At 42.2% G+C, this 26418-nt stretch overlaps 1 protein-coding gene across 8 annotated transcripts in view; it reads right to left on the bottom strand.

Moving 5' to 3' along the window:
- The window catches only part of acsl4a (acyl-CoA synthetase long chain family member 4a), a 90785-nt gene that overhangs the window by 9568 nt on the left and 54799 nt on the right, over window positions 1-26418 (bottom strand). For all 8 annotated transcript variants that reach the window (XM_078547525.1, XM_078547522.1, XM_078547528.1 and 5 more), the window contains exons 5-13: window positions 21743-21852; window positions 17942-18080; window positions 15784-15934; window positions 13657-13780; window positions 9717-9788; window positions 9239-9378; window positions 3722-3894; window positions 2319-2393; window positions 1168-1356 (exon numbers count right to left, since the gene is read on the bottom strand). In XM_078547525.1, coding sequence (XP_078403651.1) covers window positions 1168-1356; window positions 2319-2393; window positions 3722-3894; window positions 9239-9378; window positions 9717-9788; window positions 13657-13780; window positions 15784-15934; window positions 17942-18080; window positions 21743-21852 — 1173 coding nt within the window. The remainder of the gene's footprint in view (window positions 1-1167; window positions 1357-2318; window positions 2394-3721; window positions 3895-9238; window positions 9379-9716; window positions 9789-13656; window positions 13781-15783; window positions 15935-17941; window positions 18081-21742; window positions 21853-26418) is intronic.

The following is a 26418-nucleotide window of genomic DNA, read 5'->3' as shown; positions in this document are numbered from 1 at the left end:
AGTGGGGGATATGCCAGGCCATGAGGTTACAGATTGTGTTCGAGTACAGTTCTGGTGCTGCGGATGGCCCACAGCGCTTCATGGGTGCCCAGTTGAGTTACTAGATCTGAGCGAAATCTATCCCATTTAGCATGGTGGTAGTGCCACACAACACAATAGAGGGTATCCTCAATATGAAAATAGAATTTAGTCTCCACAAGGACTGGGCAGTGCTTACTTTTACCAATCCTGTCATGAACAGGTCCATCTGCGACAGGTAAGTTGGTGAGGACAAGGCCCAAATGTTTTTCCCTCTTGTTGGTTCCCTCACCACTTGCACAGTCCCAGTCCAGCAGCTATGTCCTATAGGACTCAGCCAGGTCGGTCAATAGTGGTGCTCTCAGCCACTCTTGGTGATGATGAAGTCCTACCCAGAGTACATTCTATGCCCTTGCCACACTCAGGACTTCTTCTAAATGGTGTTCAACATGGAAGAGCACTGATTCATCAGCTGAGGGCAGGGCAGTAGATGTTAATCAAGGGTTTCCTTGCCCATGTTTGACCTGATGCCATTAGGCTTCATGTGGTCCAGAGTCGATGTTGAGGACTCCCAGGGCAGCTTCCTCCTGACTGTATACCACTGTGCCGCTGCCACCTCTGTTGAGGATGGTGGCACTAGAGATGGTGATGGTGGTGTCTGGGACATTGTCTGTAAGGTATGATTCTGTGAGCATGACTGTCAGGCTGTTGCTTGGCTAGTCTGTGGACAGCTCTCTCAATTTTGGCACAAGCCTCCAGATGTTAGTAAGGAGGACTTTGTAGGGTCAACAGAGCTGGATGTACTGTTGTCGTTTCAGGTACCTAGGTCGATGCCGGGTGGTCTGTCCGGTTTCATTCCTTTTAGACTTTGTGGCAGTTTTGTACAACTGAGTGGCTTGCTAAGCCAAGGCAGAGGGCAGTTAAGAGTCAACCGGTTCCGAAGAAGTGTCATATTGGACTCAAAACGTTAACTTCGTTTCTCTCACCACAGATGCTTCCAGACCTGCCGAGTTCTTCCAGCATTTTCTGTTTTTATTTCAGATTTCCAGCATCCGCAGGATTTTGCTTTCATATCTGTCTTGGATTTCCCTTTTACCAAGCTCAAATCCCGTTCTCCAATTCAGGTTATACCTCCCCATTGTCACTTACCAATTATCTGTAAGCAGCCATCTGGGTGGAATTCACCAACATCTCCCGTGCAAAACCAACGCTGGCCGTTGCCATCCTCAAAAAAATCATTACTGGATTTATTTGTTTTGAAGTACCCCATTGCCACATTTGGTCCACCAATCAGAATTTCTCCTCTTGGGTTGGGCTGGTCACGAGTGGTGTATCCACCTAGAGTTTAACAATAAGGATCAGCAGGTACGAAGACCACAACTCAATTCCTGTTGAACCTTTCAGAAGTTCAATGTTCAATCAACAAAGCGCCCAGATTATTTACGAACTCACGCCCCCGCGCACATGCATACCCCATGCACACATGCACCCTGGGTGCACATGCGCATATACATAATCGACTTGCTCAAGGTTTCTATAAACTGCCAATTAGCATTGCAATGCATTTTGTTATCTGCATGGAAAATGCTCAGCAAACTCGAGTACTAATGAGTGCACTGATCCAGTTTAACCCTGGTCTGTGCCACTTTAGCCTAGTAGTGGTAGGGGACTTTGGATTCAAAGTCCTTGACCATGGCAATGGAAAGCCAGGCAAGGTTCCTACATCTGATCAGTAGCCAGCCACCCTGTCAGAAATACAAGGGATCTTAAATAGGTTGATCATATTCCACTGCAATCCCTTCTCTTTCTTTTCATGCCCCGCTCCTACATGGCTGAATAATTTTAGAACCATACAGTAACAGATGGAGACCATTCAGCCCATCATGCCCACAACAGCTCTTTGAAAGATTAGTGCCACTCCCCGGCTCCTTCCCCATTGTCCTGCTGATACAATCACTTGGGCAAATTCAGAGATTACCACTTCTCGTGGGAACCACACTCTGGACCAGAAGGAACAACATTCAATTTTTTTTAAAAAAAGAACATGATTGACCATGGAGATTAGGCCCAATCTCGTCACAAAGCTCCTGTACTACAGGCCTGTGTCACAAAATCTTTACGTCCTTCCCTCAACAAGTTCTGCATCTAGTGCGGGAAAGTACACAGGCTTGTGGTGTGATGTTGATCAAGGGGTTTCAATTCTTGCCTCTAATGATACAGTGCCAAGACATTTACGCCTATACCAAATGAATTACACAGTCAGCCCAAGGTAAGTCTGTATGTAGATTATGTATAAGCACCTTCTTCCCAGTCTCTCAGTTTGATTTCACAACAGATCAGCGGGGCTCCAACTCTGCCTGTGCTGTAGTCCAATACTAAAATTAGAAAAATACTGTGGTTAGAATTTGGAATCCTTTCAGAAATCTGAGCAATAAATTAAATAAATAGTGCCTTAACTACAGACATTTGCACCCTATTATGGAGCCAGCGGTGCAGATAAAACGTGTGATTTTTATCCATGCTTGTACATCACCAGGCTCCCATGTTAAGACACGTATTACATCCGTCAATGTCAGTATCCTCTTTCCAGTTGAAATATTGGTATTTAACAACAATGTGTTCCTTTCGTTCAAGTAGGTAAGCATTTCTTAACGATATCTCCAGCAGAGCACATAATGCAGCATTAAACAATCATTGCTGATACACGGGATAGGATGATGCTTGTATGTGGTTAACAAGAGCAGCCCTCTCTAATGTAGCAGAGGGATAATGCACTACTGCAATCTAGTTAATTATGACAATTGAGTTTAAACAATACTTCGGTGTAAAAAGACTAAACATTTAAAACAAAACTTCAAAACAGTGTTGCTATAAAGATGCAGAAGATCAGTTTAAAAGCTTCATTTTCATAGGTTCTCCTTGTCCAAACCATTTCCTAGGAGGCAGGCTTGGCAAAGGGAAAAGTTGTTAAACATACTGACACTTCTTGGAAAAGTCATTGGAAAATCCAAAATACTTGGAACAATAAGTGCTAACTGCACAACCATTATTGCTTCCAAGTGTTGGTCATGGTAGAAACTCTGAACACAAACAAAGCTATTCAAAAACCCTGAAATACTATACTTATAGTGGGAGTTGTCGTCAGCAATGGTCAACTTGATTTGAATTGATCAACATCTTAGGCTGCCTTTCTTTCAGATGTTGACTGACCTACTGTGTTTTTCCAGTGTTTTCATATCTTCCCTATTTAAACATTGAAAGCCAGGGGATAGAAACTTATTTTCCATAACATTACGGCATTTTGCTCAGCACATATGCCACCTTATTTATTAAGCAAGAAACATGAGAAACAAAGACCCTTTTCACCGGTGGCTCTCCTACAGAGCTTCGTTAACAGCAATTAGAAGACGATCTCTTCCTTTAAAAAAAATATGCACATACACACAGCTATAAAGTGAAAATGGACTAGAATTTAACACAACTTCAAAAATGTTGGTAATTATTTAAAAAGAAAGAGTTAGGGAAAAAAATCACTCCAATTAATCAGGCTAATCGCTTCGGCCATTTTCCCACAACTCCACTTTATTCCCTGAAGTATATTAAATGTGCCCAATTAGTTTCCCAGATCACTTCTCTTGGCCCCCCCAGAATCAGCTACCACTCCCCAAGGAGCACGATTTTCTTTGATGGTTCAAGCACTCACCTTCGGTGATAGTTCCAGCACCACACGTTTCAGTCAGGCCATAACCTTGACCTACTGGACAGCAGAAACACACATTCATAAACCTTTGTGTTTGAGGAGAAAGAGGAGCCCCGCCAGACAGCATCATTCGAACATTTCCTCCCAACAGAGCTTTCACTTTCTTAAATAATATCCTATTGTGAACACAAAAAACTCCAATAAAATTGGGCACAGAAATGGCATTTAATATGGTGATTCCAGATACCCAATACTATAATATACAACGCACATATCCGCAAGCACGTTTAATTTTCTTCCATAAGGTATATAAAACAACTTATATTTTTTTTTTTAAACAGCACATTTAACATAAAACATCCCAAGATGCATAACAGCAGCATTATAAGACAAAGTGTGACACCGAGCCACTTAAGGAGATATTGGGTCAAATGACCAAAAGGTTGATCTAAGTGGTAGGTTTTAAGGTGTCTCTTAAAGCAGCAAAGAGAGGTAGAGGTGATAGAGGATGGAATTACAGACCTTTGAGCCTAGGCAACTGAAGGTGCAGCTATAAATGGTAGAGCGATTAAAACAGGTGTGCACAAATATCTTGGAGGATTGTGGGGCTGGAGAAGACTGCGGAGCTAGAGAGGGGTGAGGCCATGGAAGGAATCAAAAACAAGGATGAGAATCTTAAAATCAAGATATTGCTTTATCAAGAGTCACTGTGGGTCAGCGAGCACAGGGGTGATAAGGGAACAAAACTTGCTGCAAGTTAAAACACAGGCAAAGTTTTGGATGATCTTAAGTTTAAGGAGCATAGAATGTGGGAGACCAGTCAGGAATGTGTTGGAGTAGCTGAGTCTGCCAAGACAATAGTGAATTCAGGGACATAGAAATAGGCAGTCTTCGTGATGGCACGAATGTGTGATCAGAAGTTCATCTCGCGGTCAGATATAACAACAAAGTTGTTAAAAGACTGGTTCAGTCTCAGTCTGCAGCCAAAGTGGAATTAGCTTGCAGTTAAGGAATAGGGTTTGGAATGGGGACTGAAAACAATGGATTCAATCTTACCAATATTTAATTGGAGGAAATTTCTGCTCATTCAATATTGGACATCAGATAAGCAGTCTGATAATTTAACAACAGTGGAAGAGTCAAGAGAAACGTTGGTGTGGTAGAGCTGGGTGCTCTCTGCATACACGTGAAAATTAATGCTGTGCCTTCAAATGATTTTGCCGGGAGACAGTATGCAGATGAGAAACAGAGGGGACCGAAGATAGAGTCCTTTGGAGACACCAGAGGTAACAGTGCGGGTGCAAGAAAGGAAGCCGTAAAATTATAAAGTTCTATTAAGTACAGTTACCTGAAATACTTCTAGAAAAACAAATTGGTATTTCAGACAAAATAGTGCCTTTGTATTTGGAATAGATAGCTGACAGGTTAAAATGCTCTCCTGGATAGAAACCCATTTGGCACCCTCTGTAAACTTGAGCTCATCCAAAACTGTGCTGCTCATTGTACTAACTTGCGACGAATTGTCATCCTGGTTTTCAAAACCCTCCGTGGCCTTGCTCCTCCCTATCTCTGCAATCTTGCCCAGCCCCATGCACCTCAGGGATATCTGCATTCCTCCAATTCTGGCCTCTGGCACATCCCTGATTTTAAGTGTTCCACCATCGATGGCCATGGCTTCAGATGTCTAGGTCCTAAGCCTTGAAACTGGATATAGAGGGGAGGCAGGAAAATACAGTTGAGGCTACAATCTCGATCAACAAGATCCTATCAAATGGCGAAGCAGGCTCGAGCGGCTGAATGGCCTACTCCTGCTCCTAATTTGTATGTTTGTATGTAACTTGCCTCTCTATCTCTCTTTCCTCCTTCAAGATGCTCCTTAAAATCTTTGGCCAAGCTTTTGGTCATCTGCCCCAATATCTCCTTATTGGGTGTCATCACTCTTCTTACTTGTGCCTTGTAGATGGTGGACAGGTTTTTGGGGAGTCAGGAGGTGAGCTACTTGCTGCAGAATTCCCTGCCTATGACCTGCTCTTGTAGCTACACTAGCTATATTGCTGGTCCAGATCAGTTTCTGGTCACCATTTTTGTAAGTGTAAGTCAACAATAACAGAAATAAATATACAAGATGTGAATGAATGGAGAAGTGAATAACATTTGTAGAACTTGACTAAGAAAATAATTGCTAGATGCTACCATACACAAAAACAACCATGAAATGATATGGCATTCAAATTTATTTCTGATAAAGCAGATTTTTGTCTTTCCTCAGTGGAGGAAAGACAAAAAAAGACAAAAAAATACACTATGGTAGGTTAGCACTCCCAACTTGAAAGGTCCAGGTATGACCTTAACCATGTTGGCCTGGGTGTCTACAACATCGACTCCGGACCCCATGAAGTCTCATGGCATCAGGTCAAACATGGGCAAGGAAGCCTCCTGCTGATTACCATGTACCACCTGCCCTCAGCTGATGAATCAGTGCTCCTCCGTGTTGAACCCCACTTGGAGGAAGCACTGAGGGCGGCAAGGGTGCAGAATGTTCTCTGGGTGGGGACTTCAATGTCCACCATCAAGGGTGGCTCAGTAGTACCACTCCTGACCGAGCTGGCCGAGTCCTAAAGGACATAACTGCTAGACTGGGTCTGCGGCAGTTGGAGGGGGAACTAATAAGAGGGAAAAACATACTTGACCTCATCCTCACCAACCCACCTGCTGCAGATGTATCTGTCCATGACAGTATCAGTAAGAGAGACCACCGCACAATCGTTGTGGAGACGAAGTCCCGTCTTCACATTGAAGATGCCCTCCATCATGTTATGTGGCACTACCATCGTGCTAAATGGGATAGATATCGAACAGATCTAGCAACTCAAGACTGGGCATCCACGAGGCGTTGTGGACCATCAGCAGCAGCAGCAGAACTGTACTCAAACACAACCTGTAGCCTCATGGCCCGGCATAACCCCCCACTCTACCATTACCATCAAGCCAGAGGATCAACCCTGGTTCAATGAAGAGTGCAGGAGGGCATGCCAGGAGCAGGACCAGGCATACCTAAAAATGAGGTGTCAACCTGGTGAAACTCTAACATAAGACTACTTGTGTGCCAAGCAGCGTAAGCAGCAAGTGATGGACAGGGCTAAGTGATCCCTCAACCAATGGATCAGACCTAAGCTCTGCAGTCGTGAATGGTGGTGGACAATTAAACAACTCACTGGAGGAGAAGGCTCCACAAATATCCCCATCCTCAATGATGGGGGAATCGGTACCCAAGTGCAAAATATAAGGCTGAAGCATTTGCTACAATCTTCAGCCAGAAGTGCTGAGTAGATGCTCCATCTTGGACTCCTCTGGAGGCCCCCAGCATCACAAATGCCAGTCTTCAGCCAATTCTATTCACTCCATGTTATATCAAGAAATGGCTAAAGGCATTGAATACTGCAAAGGCTATGGGCCCTGACAATATTCTGGCAATAGTACTGAAGACTTGTGCTCCAGAACATGTCGCACCCCTGGCCAAGCTGTTCCACTACTGCTACAACACTGGCATTTACCCGGCTATGTGGAAAATTGCCCAGGTACGTCCTGTACACAAAAAGCAGGACAAATCCAACCCAGCCAATTACCACCCCATCAGTCTACTCTCCATCGTCAGTAAAGTAATGGAAGCGGTCATCAACAGTGCTGACAAGCAACACTTGCTTAGCAATAACCTGCTTGCTGACGCCCAGTTTGGGTTCCACCAGGGCCACTAAGCCCCTGACCTCATTACAACCTTGGTTCAAACATGGAAAAAAGAGCTGAACTCCCAAGGTTAGGTGAGACTGACTGCCCTTGACATCAAGGCAACATTTGAGAGTGTGGCATCGTGGAGCCCGAGTAAAACTGGAGTCAATGGGAATCAGGGGGAAAACTCTCCGCTGTTTGGAGTCATACCTAGCACAAAGGAGGATGGTTGTGGCTGTTGGAGGTGAATCATCTCAGCTCCAGGACATCACCACAGGAGTTCCTCAAGGTAGTGTCCTAGGCCCAACCATCTTCAGCTGCTTCATCAATGAACTTCCTTCCATCATAAGGTCAGAAGTGGGGATGTTCACTGATGATTGCACAATGTTCAGCACCAATCACGACTCCTCAGATATGGAAACAGTCTATGTCCAAATGCAGTAAGACCTGGACAATATCGAGGCTTGGGCTGACAAGTGGCAAGTAACATTTGCACCACATAAGTTCAGGCAATGACCACCTCCAACAAGAGAGAATCCAACCACACCCCTTGATGTTCAATGGCATTACCACCACTGAATCCCCCAATATGAACATCCTGGGGGGGTTACCATTGACCAGAAACTGAACTGGACTAGCCATATAAATACTCTGGCTACAAGAGCAGGTCAGAGGCTAGGAATCCTACGACGAGTAACTTGCCTCCTGACTCCCCAAAGTCTCTCCACCATCTACAAGGCACAAGTCAGGAATGTGATGGAATACTCCCCCCACTTGCCTGGATGAGTGCAGCTCCCACAACACTCAGGAAGCTTGATACCATCCAGGACAAAGCAGCATGCTTGATTGGCACCATATCCACAAACATTCACTCCCTCCACCACCGACGCACAGTAGCAGCAGTGTGTACCATCTACAAGATGCACTGCAGGAATTCACCAAAGCTCATTAGACAGCACCTTCCAAACACACGACCACTACCATTTGGAAGGACAAGGGCAGCAGATAGATGGGAACACCACCACCTAGAAGTTCCCCTCCAAGTCACTCACCATCCTGACTTGGAAATATATCGTCGCTCCTTCACTGTCGCTGGGTCAAAATTCTGGAACTCCCTTCCTAACAGCACTGTGGGTGTACCCACTCCACATGGACTGCAGCAGTTCAAGAAGGCAGCTCACCACCACCTTCTCAAGGGCAACTAGGGATGGGCAACAAATGCTGGCCTAGCCAGCGATGCCCACATCCCATGAATGAATTAAAAAAAAAGAAAAAAAAATGTTTGAGTAGCATTGGAAGAGGTTTAAAGCAGAACACCTTGTGGTACATGGCATGGGAAACAAGAGGGATATGTAGTTGAACACAAAAATTTGAATTAAATTGAAAGAAAATGCCTCACTCATGGAGAAAATGACAGAGGTAGATTCCATTAGAAATAACCACACTGTAAACCAAAAAGCAGAGTCAGGTGAAAATCAAAACAGAACAATTTACATTTGCAGCTGTCACCATAATAAACTACGTGAAGATACCAAATAAAAATTAGGTGTGAAATAAGTTGGCCCTGTTCAAGGCTAGCACTGCATTACGCAAGCTAAGTCCTGGTCAGCTGTCCAAAGTAACTGCGTTCCTTTTCTAAGAGGATGAAATCAATTTGCATCTCACTACAATGGCATCCAGCTCCACTTTGTTTTAACATCTTTCAAAAGAAGATGCTCTTGTTTTGATGATATTTAACCTACTCAAAGCAATTAGTGGAGATTAAGTTTTAGTGAAATCTCACGGTTTCCTTACATGTTGCAGAGGGGCGCATCGTAACCTCTCTTGATCTGTTCCAATTTGTAATCATAACCTAGTTTGAACAAAGTTCTCTGTATATAGTTCATCTCCTGCACTTTGCTCATGACGTTTTTATAAATTCGGTCCATGATTTCCTATAAGACAAAAGTAGAGAGTTATCAAAGTGGTGAAACATCAAATAGCATAATGGCTTTCTGCTCTCAGACTCAGTCTCTAACTATAAATATTGGATTAATTATTTTCATATTCTGTCAGCAAACTTTGATATTGTTAATACCATCTATTGCATTACAATTTTTGCCAAACTGGTATATTAGAGTCTACTTAAAGCAAATTAAAGGCTTTGAATCCAAGCAATCCGATCCCCTCAAGCCCCGATTATTCTTTGCACAAAAATGCAATGAGTTAATTTTACTAAAAATTACACTCCAAGTTGAAAGGCTTAATATAAAAGCTCAGATTATTCACTCACTGGAACAGCCGCCATCAGTGTTGGCTTCAGGATGGAACAATCACCTTTACTGCCCTTTTTGATCTTAGTTGACTGTGAAACAATAGAAGAAAACAAAAATAAACAATGGTGCACTGATGACACACACACACTTGTTCAATCCTACATCCAGACAATGCACAAACTGAAGCAGTCAGTAAATTAAATCAATGCAGTAACATACAAGTTCAGAAAGAGTGCAGAGCCAAGTGTACAGTAGGCATTGTGTTCAGTGAAAAATAACCTCCCACTTTAAGTCATTTACATTTCGGATAACTGTTTAGGGTATCATGCAATTCCATTTATTATGTGCAAGGAAAGTTGGTCATTGTCTTGACGCTATTAATATTTATAATACTATTGGAAAATATTTTTTCTTTTAAAACAGAGATTTAGTCTGTGGGTGTGTCTTAATTGGATTAAATCCAGCTAGTCTGGGTGCTTTGATGTGTACCAGCTTTGATATGCAAGAGAGATAGCATGCATTTGCATTTTTGAATAGAGCATTCAAGAAGTGGGGTGAAAACTACTACCTAGCCAGCAGATACCAAGCAATATGTTTATATTACTAATAAAATTGGTAATATGAAAGGAGTTTTATTGTGAAAGGTGGAGTTCAAAGAAGCTGGTGATACAATGAGAATTTATATTCAATGAGCGAATGCTATGTATAACTTCAACGGTTTTGTGTGTGCAGGGCAGAGGCAATGTAAGATCAAAAGGCAGCTGTAAGCCTCCAACCGTCTCCACAAAGTGAAAAGAACCTCATTTTGAATTTGTAAGGTGAAAATGCTTTGCCTGGTGTCTGGTTAAGTCTATGGGTTGCTGTTGCCTTAATGGAGATTAGTTTGGGAATTTGCTAAAAGTTATGATAGTAGTAATTTGAAGCCATGTGTATATATTTAACTTGTATAAATTAATAAAATGTGTCATTTAGTTTAAAGTAAAACCTTGAGAACTGGTGGTCCGATTCCTGAATTTAGGGTTGCATCTCAAACACAACACTTAAAATTATAGGTTATGACAGTTGTTCAAAGTTTCCCTCTGGGATTTTTAAATAACTCTGCTGTACCAACTGCATCAGTCATAACAGTCATTCCTTTTATTTTGTTAAGATAGAAATGAATGAAGTGATCTACAGCTTTATAAAACTAACTTCAGCCAGGAACTTAAATGTGATCTTACCAAAAACCCTTCTCCAGACAGGTCATAGAGAAGTCCTTTAGACTAAAAGTTTAATCAGGAGAAAGAAATTAGGGTATGAGAGGAAGCTAGCTAGAAATGTAAAAACAGATAGCAAGAGTTTCCACAAGTATTTAAACAGGAAGAGAGTAGGTACAAATGAGTGTTGGTCCTTTAGAGAATGAGAATGGGGAGTTATAGTAGATATAAGGAAACAGCGCATGAAATGAACAAATATTTTGCTTCTGTCTTCACTGTAGAGGATATAAAAAACATTCCAGTAACGGCTATAGATCAGGGGCAGAATTTTGCCCTTGATGGGCGGGCGGGCCAGACCAACTCGGCGGTGGGCGGGCGGGCAGCCGATCGCCGCCGCCGAAACGGGCCCCGCCACCATTTTACGTGGGCGGGCCAATTAAGGGGAATTCCCCGCCCAGCGTGCCACCCGACAGGAAGCGCTATGCGCTCCCTCTGCAGGCAGGGGGGGAATTCCCCAACTGCGAGAGTGCGCTCTTTCGCGCGCACGCACATCTCCCTGAGGCTAAGTGGCACCTCAGGGAGTTGGCTGAAAGATGGTGAAAGTTCAAAACTAGAAAAATGAAAAAAATCATTAACATGCCCCCCTCATGTGAAAATGTCACACGAGATGGGACATGTTAATGAAGTACACAAACTGTATTAAACTTCTTTTTAATCCGAAATCAAACCTCATCCCGCCACTGGATGAGTTTTGTTAAAAAATCACTTACCCGCCTGCCCGTTGGGCCCGTGCGCCGAGCCAAAGTTTGCACGGGCTCCTCAAAATTGTCGACAATTGGTGACTTAATGGCCTTAACAAGGCCTTTAATTAATGGCGGGCGCACGTCGCACTGCGTAGCGCGCCTGCCGACCTAAACATCGCGATGCCACGTGCTGACGTCGGGACGTTTGCATGACATTTTAAGCGCTGACGTGTGGGCTCCGCCACCCGCACGTCAGCCAGAAAATTCAGGCCCAGGTTGTTGGAGGGGAACTTGGTGAAATTCCAATCACTAGGGAAGTAGTACTGAGCAAACTGATGGAGCTGTGGGCTGACAAGTCTACTGGTCCTGATGGACTTCTTCCTATGGTTTTAAAAGAGGTGCCTAATGAGATAATAGATGCATTGGTGTTAATTTCTATTTCAAAATTCCTATATTCTGGAAAGGCTCCATCAGACTAGAAAGTAGCAAATATAACCCCTCCATTCAAAAAGGAGGGAGGCAGAAAACAAGAAACCGTAGGCCAGTTAGCCTGACGTCTGTCATGGGGAAGATGTTAGAGTTGATCATTAAAGAGGTTATAGCTGGGCACTTAGGAAAATACTAGGTAATCAGAATGAGTCAGCATGGTTTTGTGAAAAGGAAATCATGTTTAACCAATTTATTAGAGGTCTTTGAAGAAGTAACATGTGCTGTGGATAAAGGGGAGCCAGTAGACTGGATTTCCAGAAAGCATTTGACAAGGTGCCACATCAAAGGTTATTGTGGAAAATAAAAGCTCATGATGTAGGGGGTAACATATTAGCCTGGATAGAGGGTTGGCTGGCTGGCAGAAAACAGAACATGCATAAATGGGTCTTTGTCTAATTGGCAAGACGTGACTAGTGGAGTCCCACAGGGATCTGTGCTGGGGCCTCAACTTTTTACAATTTACATCAATGACTTCTGTGAGGGGAGCAAAGGCACAGTAGCTAAATTTGCAGGCAACACAAAATTAGGTAGGAAAGAATGTTGTGAAGACGACATAAGGAGTTTGCAGATGGATATAGGTAAGTTGAGAGAGTGGGCAAAAATCTGGCAGATGGAGTATAATGTGGGAAAATGTGAAGTTGTTCACTTTGGCAGGAAGAATAAAAAAAGCAGAGGGATCTAGATGTTCTCATGCTTGAGTCACAAAAAGTTAGTATGCAGGCACAGCATGTAATAAAGACGACTAATGGAATGCTATCCTTTATTATGAGGAGACTTAAACATAAAAGTAAGGATGTTATGCTTCAGTTATACAGGGCATTTGTGAGACTGCATCTCGAATACTGTGTGCAGTTTTGGTCGCCTTATTTAAGGCAGGGTGTAAATGCATTTGAGGTAGTTCAGAGGAGGTTTACCACACTGATACCTGGAATGAGTGGGTTGTCTTACGAGGAAAGGTTGGACAGACTGGGCTTATTTCTGCTGGAGTTTAGAAGAGTGAGGGGTGACTTGATTGAAGTACATAAGATCCTGAACGGTATTGACAAGGTGGACGTGGAAAGGATGTTTCTGCTTGTGGGCGAGTGCAGAACTAGGGGGCCCTGTCTTAAAATTAGGGATTGCCTTTTTAGGATAGAGATGAAGAGAAATTTTTTTTCTCTCAGAGGATTGTGCAAGTTTGGGACTCTCTGCCTCACCACCACCTTCTCAAGTGCAACTGGGGACAGGCAATAAATGCTGGACCAGCCAGCGAAGCCCACATCCCGTGAACGAATATATTTTTAAAAAAGGCGTGGAATCGGGGGTCACTGAATATTTTTAAGTCAGAGGTAGATAGATTCTTGTTAGGAAAGGGAATCAAAGGTTTTTTTTTTGGGGGTGGTGGGGGTCGCGGTGGTATATGGGAATGTAAAACTTGAAACACAAACAGATCAATCATGATCTTATTGAATGGCAGAGCAGGCTCGAGGGGCTGAATGGCCTACTCCTGTTCCTATTTCATATGTTTGGAAAGTCAAAACATTGCTCACCTGATCAGACAGGGTTTGAGGAGACGAATAACCGATTCGACAGCCATAAGCAACACAGGAAATTTCTGCAGTGAGCTCCAACACATGAGCCAATGGCAGATATCCAATATATGTATCTTTGGGTCTAAAAAAGGATAACATTTGGCATATTTAATAAACTCGACAAAGGATTGTTGCTGAAACATCAATTTGTTCAGCACAAGATATTAGTTTTAATCCTAAACAATTTTGTATTTATACAATGCGAGATTTAAGTAATGACTCATTTTTAAAGTTTGGGATTAAGGTCTCAAAGCTTCGAACTTCCCCATTTTTTTTAAAAAATAGGATGCACCTGAAGAACTCAAGTTTAGAAAGAAAATAATTTATTAAAAGTAACCACAGGTTAGATGTTTCCTACGTATTCTGACAGGAAGTATGAATCCAAGATACAAACATCTCATCCTCGAAACACAAGGTAGAGCTTTAGAACAGAAAAATCTCATGACCAAGTGGACTTCTAACTTTTGAATATGGGGCACATCATGTTCCAGAATTACACAAACAATTTATTGGCGCACAGAGAGCCTTTTATGACCTCAGAGCTTCTAAAAATACTAGCAGCCAATTGAGTACTTCAAGGCCAGAATTTTACATTCGGCTTGCAGGCAGGTGAAAAGGCCAAGCGGGGAAATCTCATCCACGAGCGGGATGAGGTTTCCTAAAGCTAATAAACATTAAATAATAACTTTATTTTGAAATTAAAAACAGGTCCCATCTCATGTGACAGAGTCTCATGAGGGGGACGTGTTTTATTAAATTTTTATTGCCTTTATTAACTTTTTTTTAAAAAGCGGTTCAATCTCCCTGAGGCAGCTCCGTGCCTCAAGGAAATTGAAGTGCTCTTTCGCGCGCATGCGCGAACTGCGTGCCAGACCTGCTCTCCCTCCTCCCCCTGCCCACACAGGTAGTGCTGCCGCCCACAACCCATGCAGGGTGGGCCTTAATTGGCCCACCCGCGTGAAATCGCGGTGCAGAGCCAATCGCAGGTAGTGGTTGCCTTCCCGACCACCCCCGCCTGCTCCCGCCTGCTCCCGCCGAGCCCGCCTGAAGAGGGAAAAATTCTGGCCTAAGTGTTGTCATTATTGTAATGTATACAGCAAGCTCCCACAAACAGCAATGAGATAATGACCACTGGTTTAGGTTGAGGGAAAATATTGCCCAGGGCACCAGGAAGAACAGCCTTGCTCTTCTTCAAAAGTAGTGCCATGGGATCATTCCTGTCCCCCTTACATGGCAGATGAGGCCTCAGTTTAAATTTTCACCCAAAGGACAGCATCACCAACAGTGCAGTGTTCCCTCAATGCCACACTGGAGTGTCAGTCTTGATTTTGTGATCCAAAGTGGAACTTCAACCTTATGACTTAGAGGCAAGAGTGCTACTCGCTGAGCCATGGCTAACAGCATGCACACAGTTACACAATAAGTTCCAGAAATAATCATGGAGTGTGTTTTTATATCTGAATGTTATGGAGTCAAATGAACTAATAGGCGTTTACATTTACTTTAACGCATCATCTAAAGTCTGGGGCTGACCTTCCAGGCAGATTTTTTTTTTTTGAAAAGAGACAAACTCATATGGATTATCTGCAAAAATAATGATAACATTTCTCTAATTTTAAACTATCCAAATGAAAAACAAGAGAGTTTCAATTAGCAGTGGGGCGGTGAGTCAATATTCAACAGCATGCCATCCAGAGCGTGACAGTTGTCCACTCTTGTGATTTCAGCCAAACCAAAGGAAAGGCACAGAATTGAAGCCAAATGCTTCAGCTTTCCATCCACCACCCCACCTCCCTCGACAACCCCCACCCCCCCGACAACCCTACCCCCCCCCCCAAGCCATCCTGTCATTTGGTCACTTCCTCTGAAACAGGAAATTTCAAAACTGCCTGCCCCTTCCAATTGCCTGCCACTGCAGAATAACTCTGAGTTTGTAAGTTTTTTTTTTAAATAAAAAGGGAAAACTTAAACATTGCCCATTTTGACAGTGCCAGTTTACCAGATGAGACTGAATTTTCTTAATTCAACTCTAGGATGTCCGAAAATTCGGTAAAGAAAGTGAAATAGAGAAAGATTACCACTTACCCTAGCCCAGGTATCCTCTGACATTGGCCAGTCATACCCGCTATCAGGTTACTGTGTATCATCATCACTCCCTTTGGATGACCTGTAGAGCCACTTGTATACATCACCACAGCCAAGTCCGATGGAACAGGCCGAGATGGAGTTACATTTGCTGTGCAGGAGAGACCATAGTCAGTGCTATGCAATGGAATTATCATCTCAATATGAAATATCCTCCACATGGTTACATTTCTCAGTTCAAAATGTGCCCGAGTCAGGGGATAGGTGGTTTAATGCCTTGTAACACACAACTATGATCAGGGCCACTAATTGAAATTACATGAAGTATAATGGGGACACTAGAAAAATATTTAGGATAAACTAGAATTTTAACAAGATTTGCCACAGAAACTGTAAAACTGCAACCCTGATTATTCTAGGCTTGCTTAGCCTTATACTGAATTTTGGTTTGAAGTCCAGGATCCAGAGGAAGACGCTGCCGCTCGCAGGTAGGTGCGTATAAGTACTTATGAAGCGGTGGGAGGAAATATGGTTTAAATAATGTTGGGACGGGTGTTTACATTGTGAAAGCAATCAGAGGGGAATGGTGCAGGGAGAGGAATATGGAAGCATTAGAGAGAGGGTATTGGGTTTTTGAAGGATTGTTGAGGTCTGGGGATGGCCATGTTGAGAGTATGAAATGGTGGACAGGTGATGTTCTGATGTGCCAGCACCAAGATAGTGACGGTGAGGTTGTGAGCATGGGGGTGAATTAGCATGGAGCACGGAGCAGAGTTACAGGGTTTTGCCAAGGGAAGCTAGGTTCCCATAGACCCAAGATCTGCAAACTTCACATTCATTTCCGTCCCTCCCCAAAAAGTTAAAAAAAGACTTCCCTAGCACTGAGCTGAAGATGCTCAATTATTTAGATATTACATAGAATTAGAGGGAATTTTACAGCACAGAAACAGGACATTTGGCCCAACTGGTCCATTCGATTCGTCTCCTATTCCTCTTCATCTCACCCTATCAGCAGACCCTCCCACTCCTTCGTCCCTCAAGTGCTTATCTAACTTGCCCTTAATTACACCCATGCTATATGCACCAACCAATCCTCACAGCAGCGAGTTCCACATTCCAAACTCTCTGGTTTCTCCAGAATTCCCCAATTAACTTCTCGGTGACAATCCGATTTAACACTCATTCATATTGAAATATTAAAGAAGTGGCATTTGTCAGAAATAATCTCACTATGACATATCCTCCACATGGTTGCACGACCTTAAAAACTGCTCTTTCCTGACCGCAATGTGACCTTCACCGTGGAGAGACAAACATCAGGGCAGCAGGAAGCTGGCCCCCACAAGCAGCGCACTGCCGGGAGAACCAGTGCAAAGAGCCAGCCTGGAAACTGAGAAATGTAGAAATGACTTTGGTCGGAGGAAAAGGCGAAGAAGAGGAGAGGGGTGAGAAACTATTAGGCAACAAGTCTAACTTCAGTGACTTATTTGAAGTTGGAGCTGGGAAGACTAAGTATAATACATATGCAAGATGATGGAAATAGATTACAGGGTGTAATTGCAATGTTTATGTGAAGTGTATGCTTCATGCAAGATTTAAAAAATAGTGTAAACATATATTTAACGCAAAAATCCTTAGGTAGTTGCTCAACTTGTTGCGCTAAAGATAGGTTTGTTCAGCAAGGCAAGAGCTAAATTACAATCTCAACCCCAATTTGCTCAGATGTAAACATTTTCAGAAGAATCAAAACACTTTCTGAAGTTGCTGGAATAGGGAAACAAATAGATTCTTTCACTCACAATGCCACCACCAACTTGTATTTTACGGAATGTTTGAAAGGGGAAAAGCAAGGTCGGAGACAGGCGAGGCTTTGGGAGGGAATGACAGAGCTCGGGGCCTAGCCTGCTGAAGGCAAAGCTGCCAATGGCAGAGCAATTAAAACTGGAGATGCTCAAGAGGCCAGTATTAGTGGAGACATATCTCAGAGGGCTGTCAGGCTGGAGGATATTTCAGGTAAAGGGAGAAGAGGGGCCACAGGAGGTATCTGAAAACAAAGATGAGGATTTTAAAACCTATAATAGTAGAAAAGAGCAGCAGTAAGTTAGTTGTAAAAATTACTATATGCAGTGATGGCAAGAGAAATTCCTTTTATACATACAGTTCTCAGGTTTGGCTCCAAGTTCTTCCACAGAAGCCATACTGTGGATCTGAAGAACTTCTGAATATCCTGAAGTATTGAAGGCCTTCTTGTCTACATAGATGATATGTTTCAGCTTCTGAACTTTTGGCAGCACTTTCTGTCAAAAAAAAGTGTTCGAAACAGTGAATGCAAGGATTACCAATGCAATGGAAGTGGCCATTTGATCCGTTGTGCTTTGCTGGTTCATTGTTTGAGCAATTCAAAACTAATCTCAATGCCCTTTGCTGTTCTAACATATCCTTGAAGCATCCTCTGCTTCAAATACATACCCAATTTACCCATAAAAAGATGCCTCATCCACTCAATGGCCAGGATTTTCCATGTGTCGGGCAGGCTCGGCGGGAGCAGTCGCGGAGCCGATCGCAATTGGCTCCGCACCGCGATTTCACGAGGGCGGGCAAATTAAGGCCTGCCCTGCATGGATCACAAGCGGTAGCACTGAGCACTATGTGTGTGGGTGGGGCGTGCGAAAGAGCACTTCAATCTCCCGGAGGAGACTGCAGCACTTTTTAAAAAAATTAAATAAATACAATAAAAATTTAACGAAACATGATATGGACATGTTTTTATTTTTATTTTAAAAAGTTTCCATTTAATTTGTAAAAACTTTAGGAAACCCCCATCCTGCTCGTGGATAAGGTTACCTAAAAACCGTAAAGACCCCGCTTGACCTTTTTGCTTGCGCACCAACCATAAGGTAAGGTTGGATGGGCAGCATGAACTCTGGTTAATTACCTGGCCTTAGTAGGCCTATCAATTATTGGCAGGGGCGCAGCTGACTCTGGCACACGCACACCAAACGAAATATCGTGCGACTTTGCGATGACGTCGGGACGCACGCCCGACATCATCACGTGTCATTTAACGTTGCGGCGTGTTGGGCGTGCGCCCGCACACCAAATGGAAAATTCTGCCCAATGTTACAAAGCACTCCATTCTCATAAAGCTCCTTAAGAAATTTCTCTTAACCTCTCTCCTCACTCAGTGTAACGAGTGGTGACCTCACCACCAACTTGCCCACCAGAAAAAACGATCTTACCTTATCTAACCAAATCAAAACCCTTTGTAATTAAAACCAAAACCTGAATTAAAATCTCTTCTCTGCATTAGTATATCTCATCTATACTCATAACTATAGTTTCCCACCCTGGCATTATCCTAATGAATCAATGCTTTAAATTTTGCACACAGTACTCTGTGGCCTAACCAATGCTGCTACTTTATTCTTGTACTTTATGCCAATATATATATAAAATCACATTCATTATGTTTAACTCTACCTGCTCTTACACTTTGAAAAATTATAACTTTGAACACCTAGATCCCTGCTCATCCACACCCTTCTGTCTATTACATGTATGCTTCCATATTCCCAGTTTCTACCCACTACTTCCCAAGATATATCATCTTAAACTTGTCCTCATAATATCTGTTTGCTTACTCTACCAACCTGTCTGCCTTCAAATCTTTTACTGTCTTCCTCACACTTTGGCAAACCACTAATTTCTCTGTAGTAAGCCAACTGCAAGATTCTGCTCCCTATACCAAAGTCCAGGCCCTATTTCCTAGCCTGAGCAAAACCCATTTATCCCAGATCTGTTTATCATCCTTCAACCAATGTTCTATTATGCTGCTGCTGCACTCTGATATCACAAACTTGAGACATCTTAATAACCGCCTCCTGAAAATCTACATACACACCAACTGCATTCTGTAACTAGCCAAGCTTCCACTTCTTTAAAAAAAAAACTAAATTTTTCAAAAACAAAGTGTTTTTAACAAATCTGCATTGGTTGTCCAAGATTAAACTGCAAGTTTCTAAATGTTCACTAATCCCAAACTATAGATTCCAAGGGGAGAATTGCCCCCTCCCCACCATCAGGGGAGTTGTGTGGGGGCAGGCGCAGACCCAATCGGTGCCCCCGATCAGATTCGCACCGCCATTTTTCGTGGGCGGGCTAATTAAGGCCCGCCCAGCGTGACGTGCGTCCGGAAGCACTGAGCGCTGCTTGAGGGCGGGTGGGGTTCCCTGAGTCGGGGCCTGGCACTTTCACGCATGCGCGCGAAAGAGCGCAGAAGTCTCCCTGCGGCACAGAGGCACTTTAAGGTTGGACAGGCAGCTCAGTTTATTAGTTTAATTAGTTTTTAAAATGGTCTTAATAGGCCTTTGACAGTTCGGCGGGCACACAGCCAACTCGGCTGCACGCCCACCAAACTGAAAATCTAAATGACATGCGGTGATGTCGGGACACACGCCTGACATCACCCCGTGTCATTTTACGCCTCGGCGAGCGGGCCCCGCCCCCACTTGATGAGCCAAAAATTCTGGCCTAAGAGTTAATCAACATGTGCTCCTAGGCTCGAAAACAGAAAATGCTGGAAAAAAACTCAGCAGGTCTGGCGGCATCTGTGGAGAGAGAAGCAGAGTTAACGCTTTGAGTCCGTATGACGCTTCTTCAGAGCGCATCCACATTTTTCCAACATCCGCAGTATTTTGTTATCATCTTGTGCTACTAGGCTAACTGGTCTACTGGTTATCCAGGTTATCATCATCTCCTTTCTTAACTAAGGTATTTCACTGATTACTCTCCAGTTCCATGGCTCAATTTGTGTTATTTCAGAAGTATTGAAAAATTCAAGTCCCTGTAATTCCCTTGGATTTCTTTCAACAGACCAGAATGATCAGCATCGGGGCCAGGCCAGTTCCATCTATAGCCCAGCTTACTTCTTTAGAACCAAATTCTTTTCTATAGTTAACAACTAACTGTACCATCTCCACATCTATTACTCCAACGTTACTCACATCCAGCATTATTTGTTAAAAAAAAGTAAAATATTTCTTTTAACGTCTACAATGAGACTCCCTCCTTCATCCCAGACTGATCTTACCCAATCTAACTGTTCTTTTGCTTCTTATATGCTTATGGAAGCTTCTGTCCCCTTTTAAATTGTGATAGTTTTCTTTCAAATTCACTTACAGCCCTTTTAATGGTTTCTCACCTCACTAATACACTTTACATATTCAAGCAAACTTTGTTTGCTCAAATTTTATCAGATGCAAAGTATAGAAGAAAAATGTTGTCAATCTTGGTGTTCTTTTAAATAATTTTTTGATACTTGTACAACAAACCTTGCTTATAAGATTCGTTTTAACACAGAATGTCTTGGTAGAGTCAGTTTGCAAATCGAATTGCACATTACTGACCGGACCATCACATGGCTTCTAACCAAAATATAACTTGTAAGTTATTCTCAGGATGCTCATATGATTACGCCAATGTTGACTCAACTGACAATGGAAATTATTTTGTTTAAATGTATTGATTTCATTAGTCAAATTCTGAATTCAAAGTTAGGATGCTTTAATACCATACTTGTAAATGAACCTGAGAATTGAATGTAGAACAGAGAAACAAAAACATGGAGATTTATATTCACATTAAACACTTTTCTAATTGATGGTCTACTCTAATAACATCCTTCACTTTTGCAGGGTGGGTTTCAGCATGTTCTTCTCATTAACATTCAGGGATGATTACAGGATAAAAGGCTAACTTTTTTTTTAATTAAGAAAGGTTATACGAAGAAAAGCCGCGGGGGGAACATTGTGCAAGAATTTCCAACCCTCCCCACAACCACAAAAACAGATTAAGACTGAGGTGAATGCACGCTGAATCCAAAATCAAAGTCTTCCACGACGCCACAAGTGCAAAAGCCCTCATTAAGGACAATAGGCCGTGCTGAATCCTTAAAGCTCACCTTCAATTTTGTGTCGAGGAGTTCCACACTAGTGATAAGATATGTTATTTCAGATTCGTTCAGTCCGTAAGCTACAGCATCTTCTCCAAGGGTGGAGTAAATTGTTACAACTAAGGGGAAGAAAAAGAAAACAATCAAGCTCCACTTGCATTGAAATGGATACAACATCCTCAGCATGTACAGGGATCAAATTAACATTCAAAAGTTTCACATTACATATAAAAAAAGGCAAAATAGGTCATTTCTCAAAAGTTAGAAACAAAAATCCTGCAGACTTTTTTTTTCAGCTCTTTTTGTCCATTTTGGTGAATTATTTTGAAGGGTCATATGTTCAAGCTACAGCAGGATTTGAGTAGGTGACCTAGACTAATTCTTCAATGCCAAGTTTTGCATTGCATTGTTGGAGTTGCCGTCTTTCAAATGAGACATTGAGCCAAGGGCCTGTCTGCTACTCAGACATTAAAAGATCTAATCTCACTCTCTGAAGAGCAGGTGATGAGTTATCTTCTCAATGGTGTTATAGCCAACACTCATCTTTCAATCAAAATAGATCAGCTGATCATTTACCTAGTCTTCTGTTCATGGGACCGAAATATATGCAAGTTGATGCTACATAAACTTCAAAAGTAATTCATTGTCAAAGTGGTAATAGGATGTGAAAGGTGCTATATATATGCAAGTTCTTTCAGTCAATACTCCCAATTTAGGAGTGCTGGGAGAACGGGGGTGGAGAAGGAGAAATTGGAAGGTAAAATAACTTGCTCAGGAGAATTACCTCGTAAGGAAGAGTGAATGAGCTGAATTCAAAACACAGGCTCAAACTGAAGGGCAACCTGATTTAACTGAGGTCAACTGAGTTCTTTCACAATGATTAATTCCAGCCTGTTCCTTGAGGTAACGGCCAGGATTCATTGTTTATTTCTGGTGACTTAATTAAAATTAACCTAAACAGAAAGGAAAAGATCCTTAAACAGCAATTGCCATTTATTTCATTACAAGTGGCTATAGGACACTTGAAATTTATAATTTTCAAACATTTGCTTTAGCCATTGCTAAATTATTGCACATGACTCAATGCTATTTTTTCCACAGGGACACTATGTCCCCTTAAGCATAAGTAAACAAGAAAAGCATTTAAGAATGCAGAACAGGCAGGATTTTAGGATTAATGGGAACAGTGACAAGGGAACCAATCAGGAAAGGAATCTAGGAATCCTAGAAAATAGATCCCACAAGATATCTGGCAGTGTCTGGCTACTGTCAATGGATTTTTAAAAAAAATATATAAAAAGAGGAGCAGATGATGCATCAGTGAAGTACTTCTGTCCCAATGTAAAATATTAGTTTGGCCACATCTGCAGTAATATATGCAACTCTGGAAGGGCGTGGTCACATTGGAAAAAGAGACAGAAAAGCTACTAAAACGGGCTAGAGAATAAAATATGCCTAGAGCCAAGCTAGACCCTAGCCTCATGGATGTTGAGTATATTTCAGTAGCTCATCTGCCATTCCAGCAGAGAACAGGCATCCCAGCATAGACTACAAATCAAACTTGTGCTTGTCTGCACTTTAATAAATATGCCAGTGGGGGAGCTAAATTTTAACTCCCTTATTGGATTTATCGGAGCTATATTTTCATATGGTCACTGCGATGAACTTTGACCTGGAAGTAGTACAGTAAACAAAATTTGTAATATCTTTAAAAGGTCCGTGGAAACTAATAGTTTCTAAGAATATTTGAAAAGGACTTTTAAGAGTGTGCATTAATTGTAAAGGGGTCAATTGTAATTTCCTTGGATAATAAGGAATACTGGTCCATGTGACCTGGCGGCCCTTGACCTGGAACCAGTACCAACAGAAAGGAAGGTAAGAAAGAAGCCATTTGGCTAGTAAGACATAAATGAGAGCTACAAGCAGAGGAGCTGGAGGGTGAAAGCGATCAGCACACAGATGCAGACATAAAGAGAAAGCAAACAGACAGAAAGATGAACACAGTGAATTGTGAGAAGCAGCAGCAAACCACTCTCAGGAAGAGGTCAGTTTTTCTGTTTGGCAGTAAAATAGACAGGAGCTGTTGGAGGCACTGTGAGAGCTGGCTAAAAAGGTCTAAAACCTGGAAAGCTGTGTGAACTGCTTGGAGAAGATAAAACATTAGGTGTTTTCCCAGAAGTGGCAAAGCCATGAATTAGGGTGTTTTTAATTGTTCATTTGAAAAAGACCTCTGGAAAGCTACAGAATCAGGACTGCTGTGACTCAAGAGAGACCCTATGAAACTCGGGAGTGAAAGCTGTTATCAAATAGATCCCCTTACCTACTCTGCACAAATAAAGAACAGCATATTGTAGAACTGTGTAGCTTATGTAATGCCATACATACTGAAGGGGAATGCCTATGCTCGTGTAAGACACATTTTGTTGTATCGAATATCTGAAGTGGAATTTCTCTTTTTATTTGAAGTATATTTGCCTATTCATGTTTAATTTGTGTTGGTTCTGATTTGTGTTAAAGTAAAAGTTACAAAAAGTGAAATCTTGTTGGTAATTTCTTCATTTGGGAGTCATTTTGGTTTATATTCCCCCACATGGTTTTGTAACAGTCACTTTTGCTCATGGTTGCACTTTTTCCTGCCAAAAAGGGGCAATATTGCACTGCACTTTACATCTCATCTTCGCTGTTTGCAGAGCTTTCTAGACATCTCCTAGAAAGCCAAAATCATGAACATGGCAGTCCTCAAAGCCAAATCTCCCAAGTATGTTGGTATTCATCAAGCAGAGATGACTGCGCTGACTCAGGCATGTTGGCAGGATGGAAGGATATTCTGTATGCCGAGGTAGCTGGACCCATAAAATTAGTAGGACTCCAAAAGTTCCTCTTCAAGAATGCTTGTAAGCTTGACATGAAGGCCCTGGACATTGATTCTTTTGCACCTGGGAGACTCTAGCTGAAGACAGGGGGAAATGGTGACGTCACATATGGGCCAATGTGCACTATCGTGAATCAGTGGCTACAGCAGCTTGGCAACAGGCACCACCACTGAAAACAACACCCCACAATGAGACCTGACGACCACTTCATGTGGTAGACCCTGCCTCTCGCAGATTGGCTGAAGAGACCATTGGCAAAAATGCATTATATGAAGTTACCCCATCCCCAACGGATTTGATCTGCTGCATATTCATCATCTTACATAGATGGAAGGATGCTGATGACGACTTTGCATCTCGTCAGTATGGGCGGGAGGTGGGGTGGGGGTGTGGGGGAAAGAGAAAAAGATCTGAAAATCTAAGTTTTAACTCAACCCACGAAATGATTTTATATAACTTCATATTTTACATAACTTCATAAGTCCAGAGATACACTAAGTTAAATAAAGCAAACCCAGATTGAATCACAGAGCTCGTGTAATTTAAGTCAAGTCCTGCTTTTTCCTTTGATAACATGTTTTTACCAGCGTGTTTGAACAAAGAGCTATTCAAACAGAAAATCACAACACGAAGGACTGCAGAAGCTTGTTTAACATTCAGATCTTCAAATCGGTGACTGTCAAGCATGTTCATACAGAGGATGGAAATGAGCAGGCTGCATGAGTCATTGAGGGACGGGCAGGTCTAAAGTGTCGATCATATTTCTTGTAAAAAAGTGATAAACTTCAGCTGAAAAATATTTAACAAGCCCTAAAATATTATATTAATCTCCAAAATGTTTTCCTGCTTTGCCAATTTTTGTCCTTCCCAAAGGCTTTAACTACTTGTAGCGGTACAATTCTGTAGATGATCTTTCAATGACACTTGCCCTCTAATCTAATACCATGTGAAAATGCTCATCGTCCATGCACAAAATCAATGGGAAGTATTAGAAGGCTACTTGCGTGCAGCAAGGGAACACAATGAGCCCAGGTTTTTCCTAATCTATCTTCTGTAAACATGCAGCGGTTTTGAGAGATGAGAGGAAGCAATTGCTGGAAGGCAATCAGACGTTTGGGGAATCAGAGAGTACTAAAACCAACTCCAATATCCCCTACTGCCACCACAAATCCTTAACTGACACCATTGTGGAAATGTTACAAGCTGTGCAATTTTGCAATGGAGGAGTAATTGCTACATATTCCATTGACATCTGATCTACCTGGCAAATGAGTGCGCACTTCCCATGATTAGTACGATTCACCCAAATCAATTACTCAGTTCCCTAAGACGCACACAAACCACGTGCTTAGTTCCACGACTAAACATCATTTTGCCAGGAAAGACAAAAGTTTACTGACAGACTTCTTTTGGCAGTCTTGAAAACTATTCTTTGGCTTCGAACCAACTTAGAAGTTGCCAATGGAGGAAATGAAATGTTTTTATGGAAAAATTCTTCCAGTGTCATGTTAGTTTTTTTTTTATATAAATTATGTACTTTAATATATTAATGTTTGGGAACAAGACAAGAATTAACTGAACAAACAACACCTGTTAATGACTGGAATATGCTCTTGAGTCCAAGTGTGAGAAAGTTAACATGGGATTGCAGCACATTGCAAGCTCACGTCATGGAATTGAGCTCTTAATCTTAGCAGTTTAATCAGAAGTTACAGATTGCTCTGCTCTGTATACCCTCAATGTTTCTCTTCAAACATTTGTGGCATAATCAATATTTATTCCTCAACCAACATTTCCCTCTTGACAACAATG

The sequence above is a fragment of the Cetorhinus maximus genome, chromosome 8 (genome assembly GCF_964194155.1).
Source record: "Cetorhinus maximus chromosome 8, sCetMax3.hap1.1, whole genome shotgun sequence".
Lineage (NCBI taxonomy): Eukaryota > Metazoa > Chordata > Chondrichthyes > Lamniformes > Cetorhinidae > Cetorhinus > Cetorhinus maximus.
The sequence above is the reverse complement of the archived record's forward strand: the minus strand, read 5'-3'. Positions and strand labels throughout refer to the sequence as shown.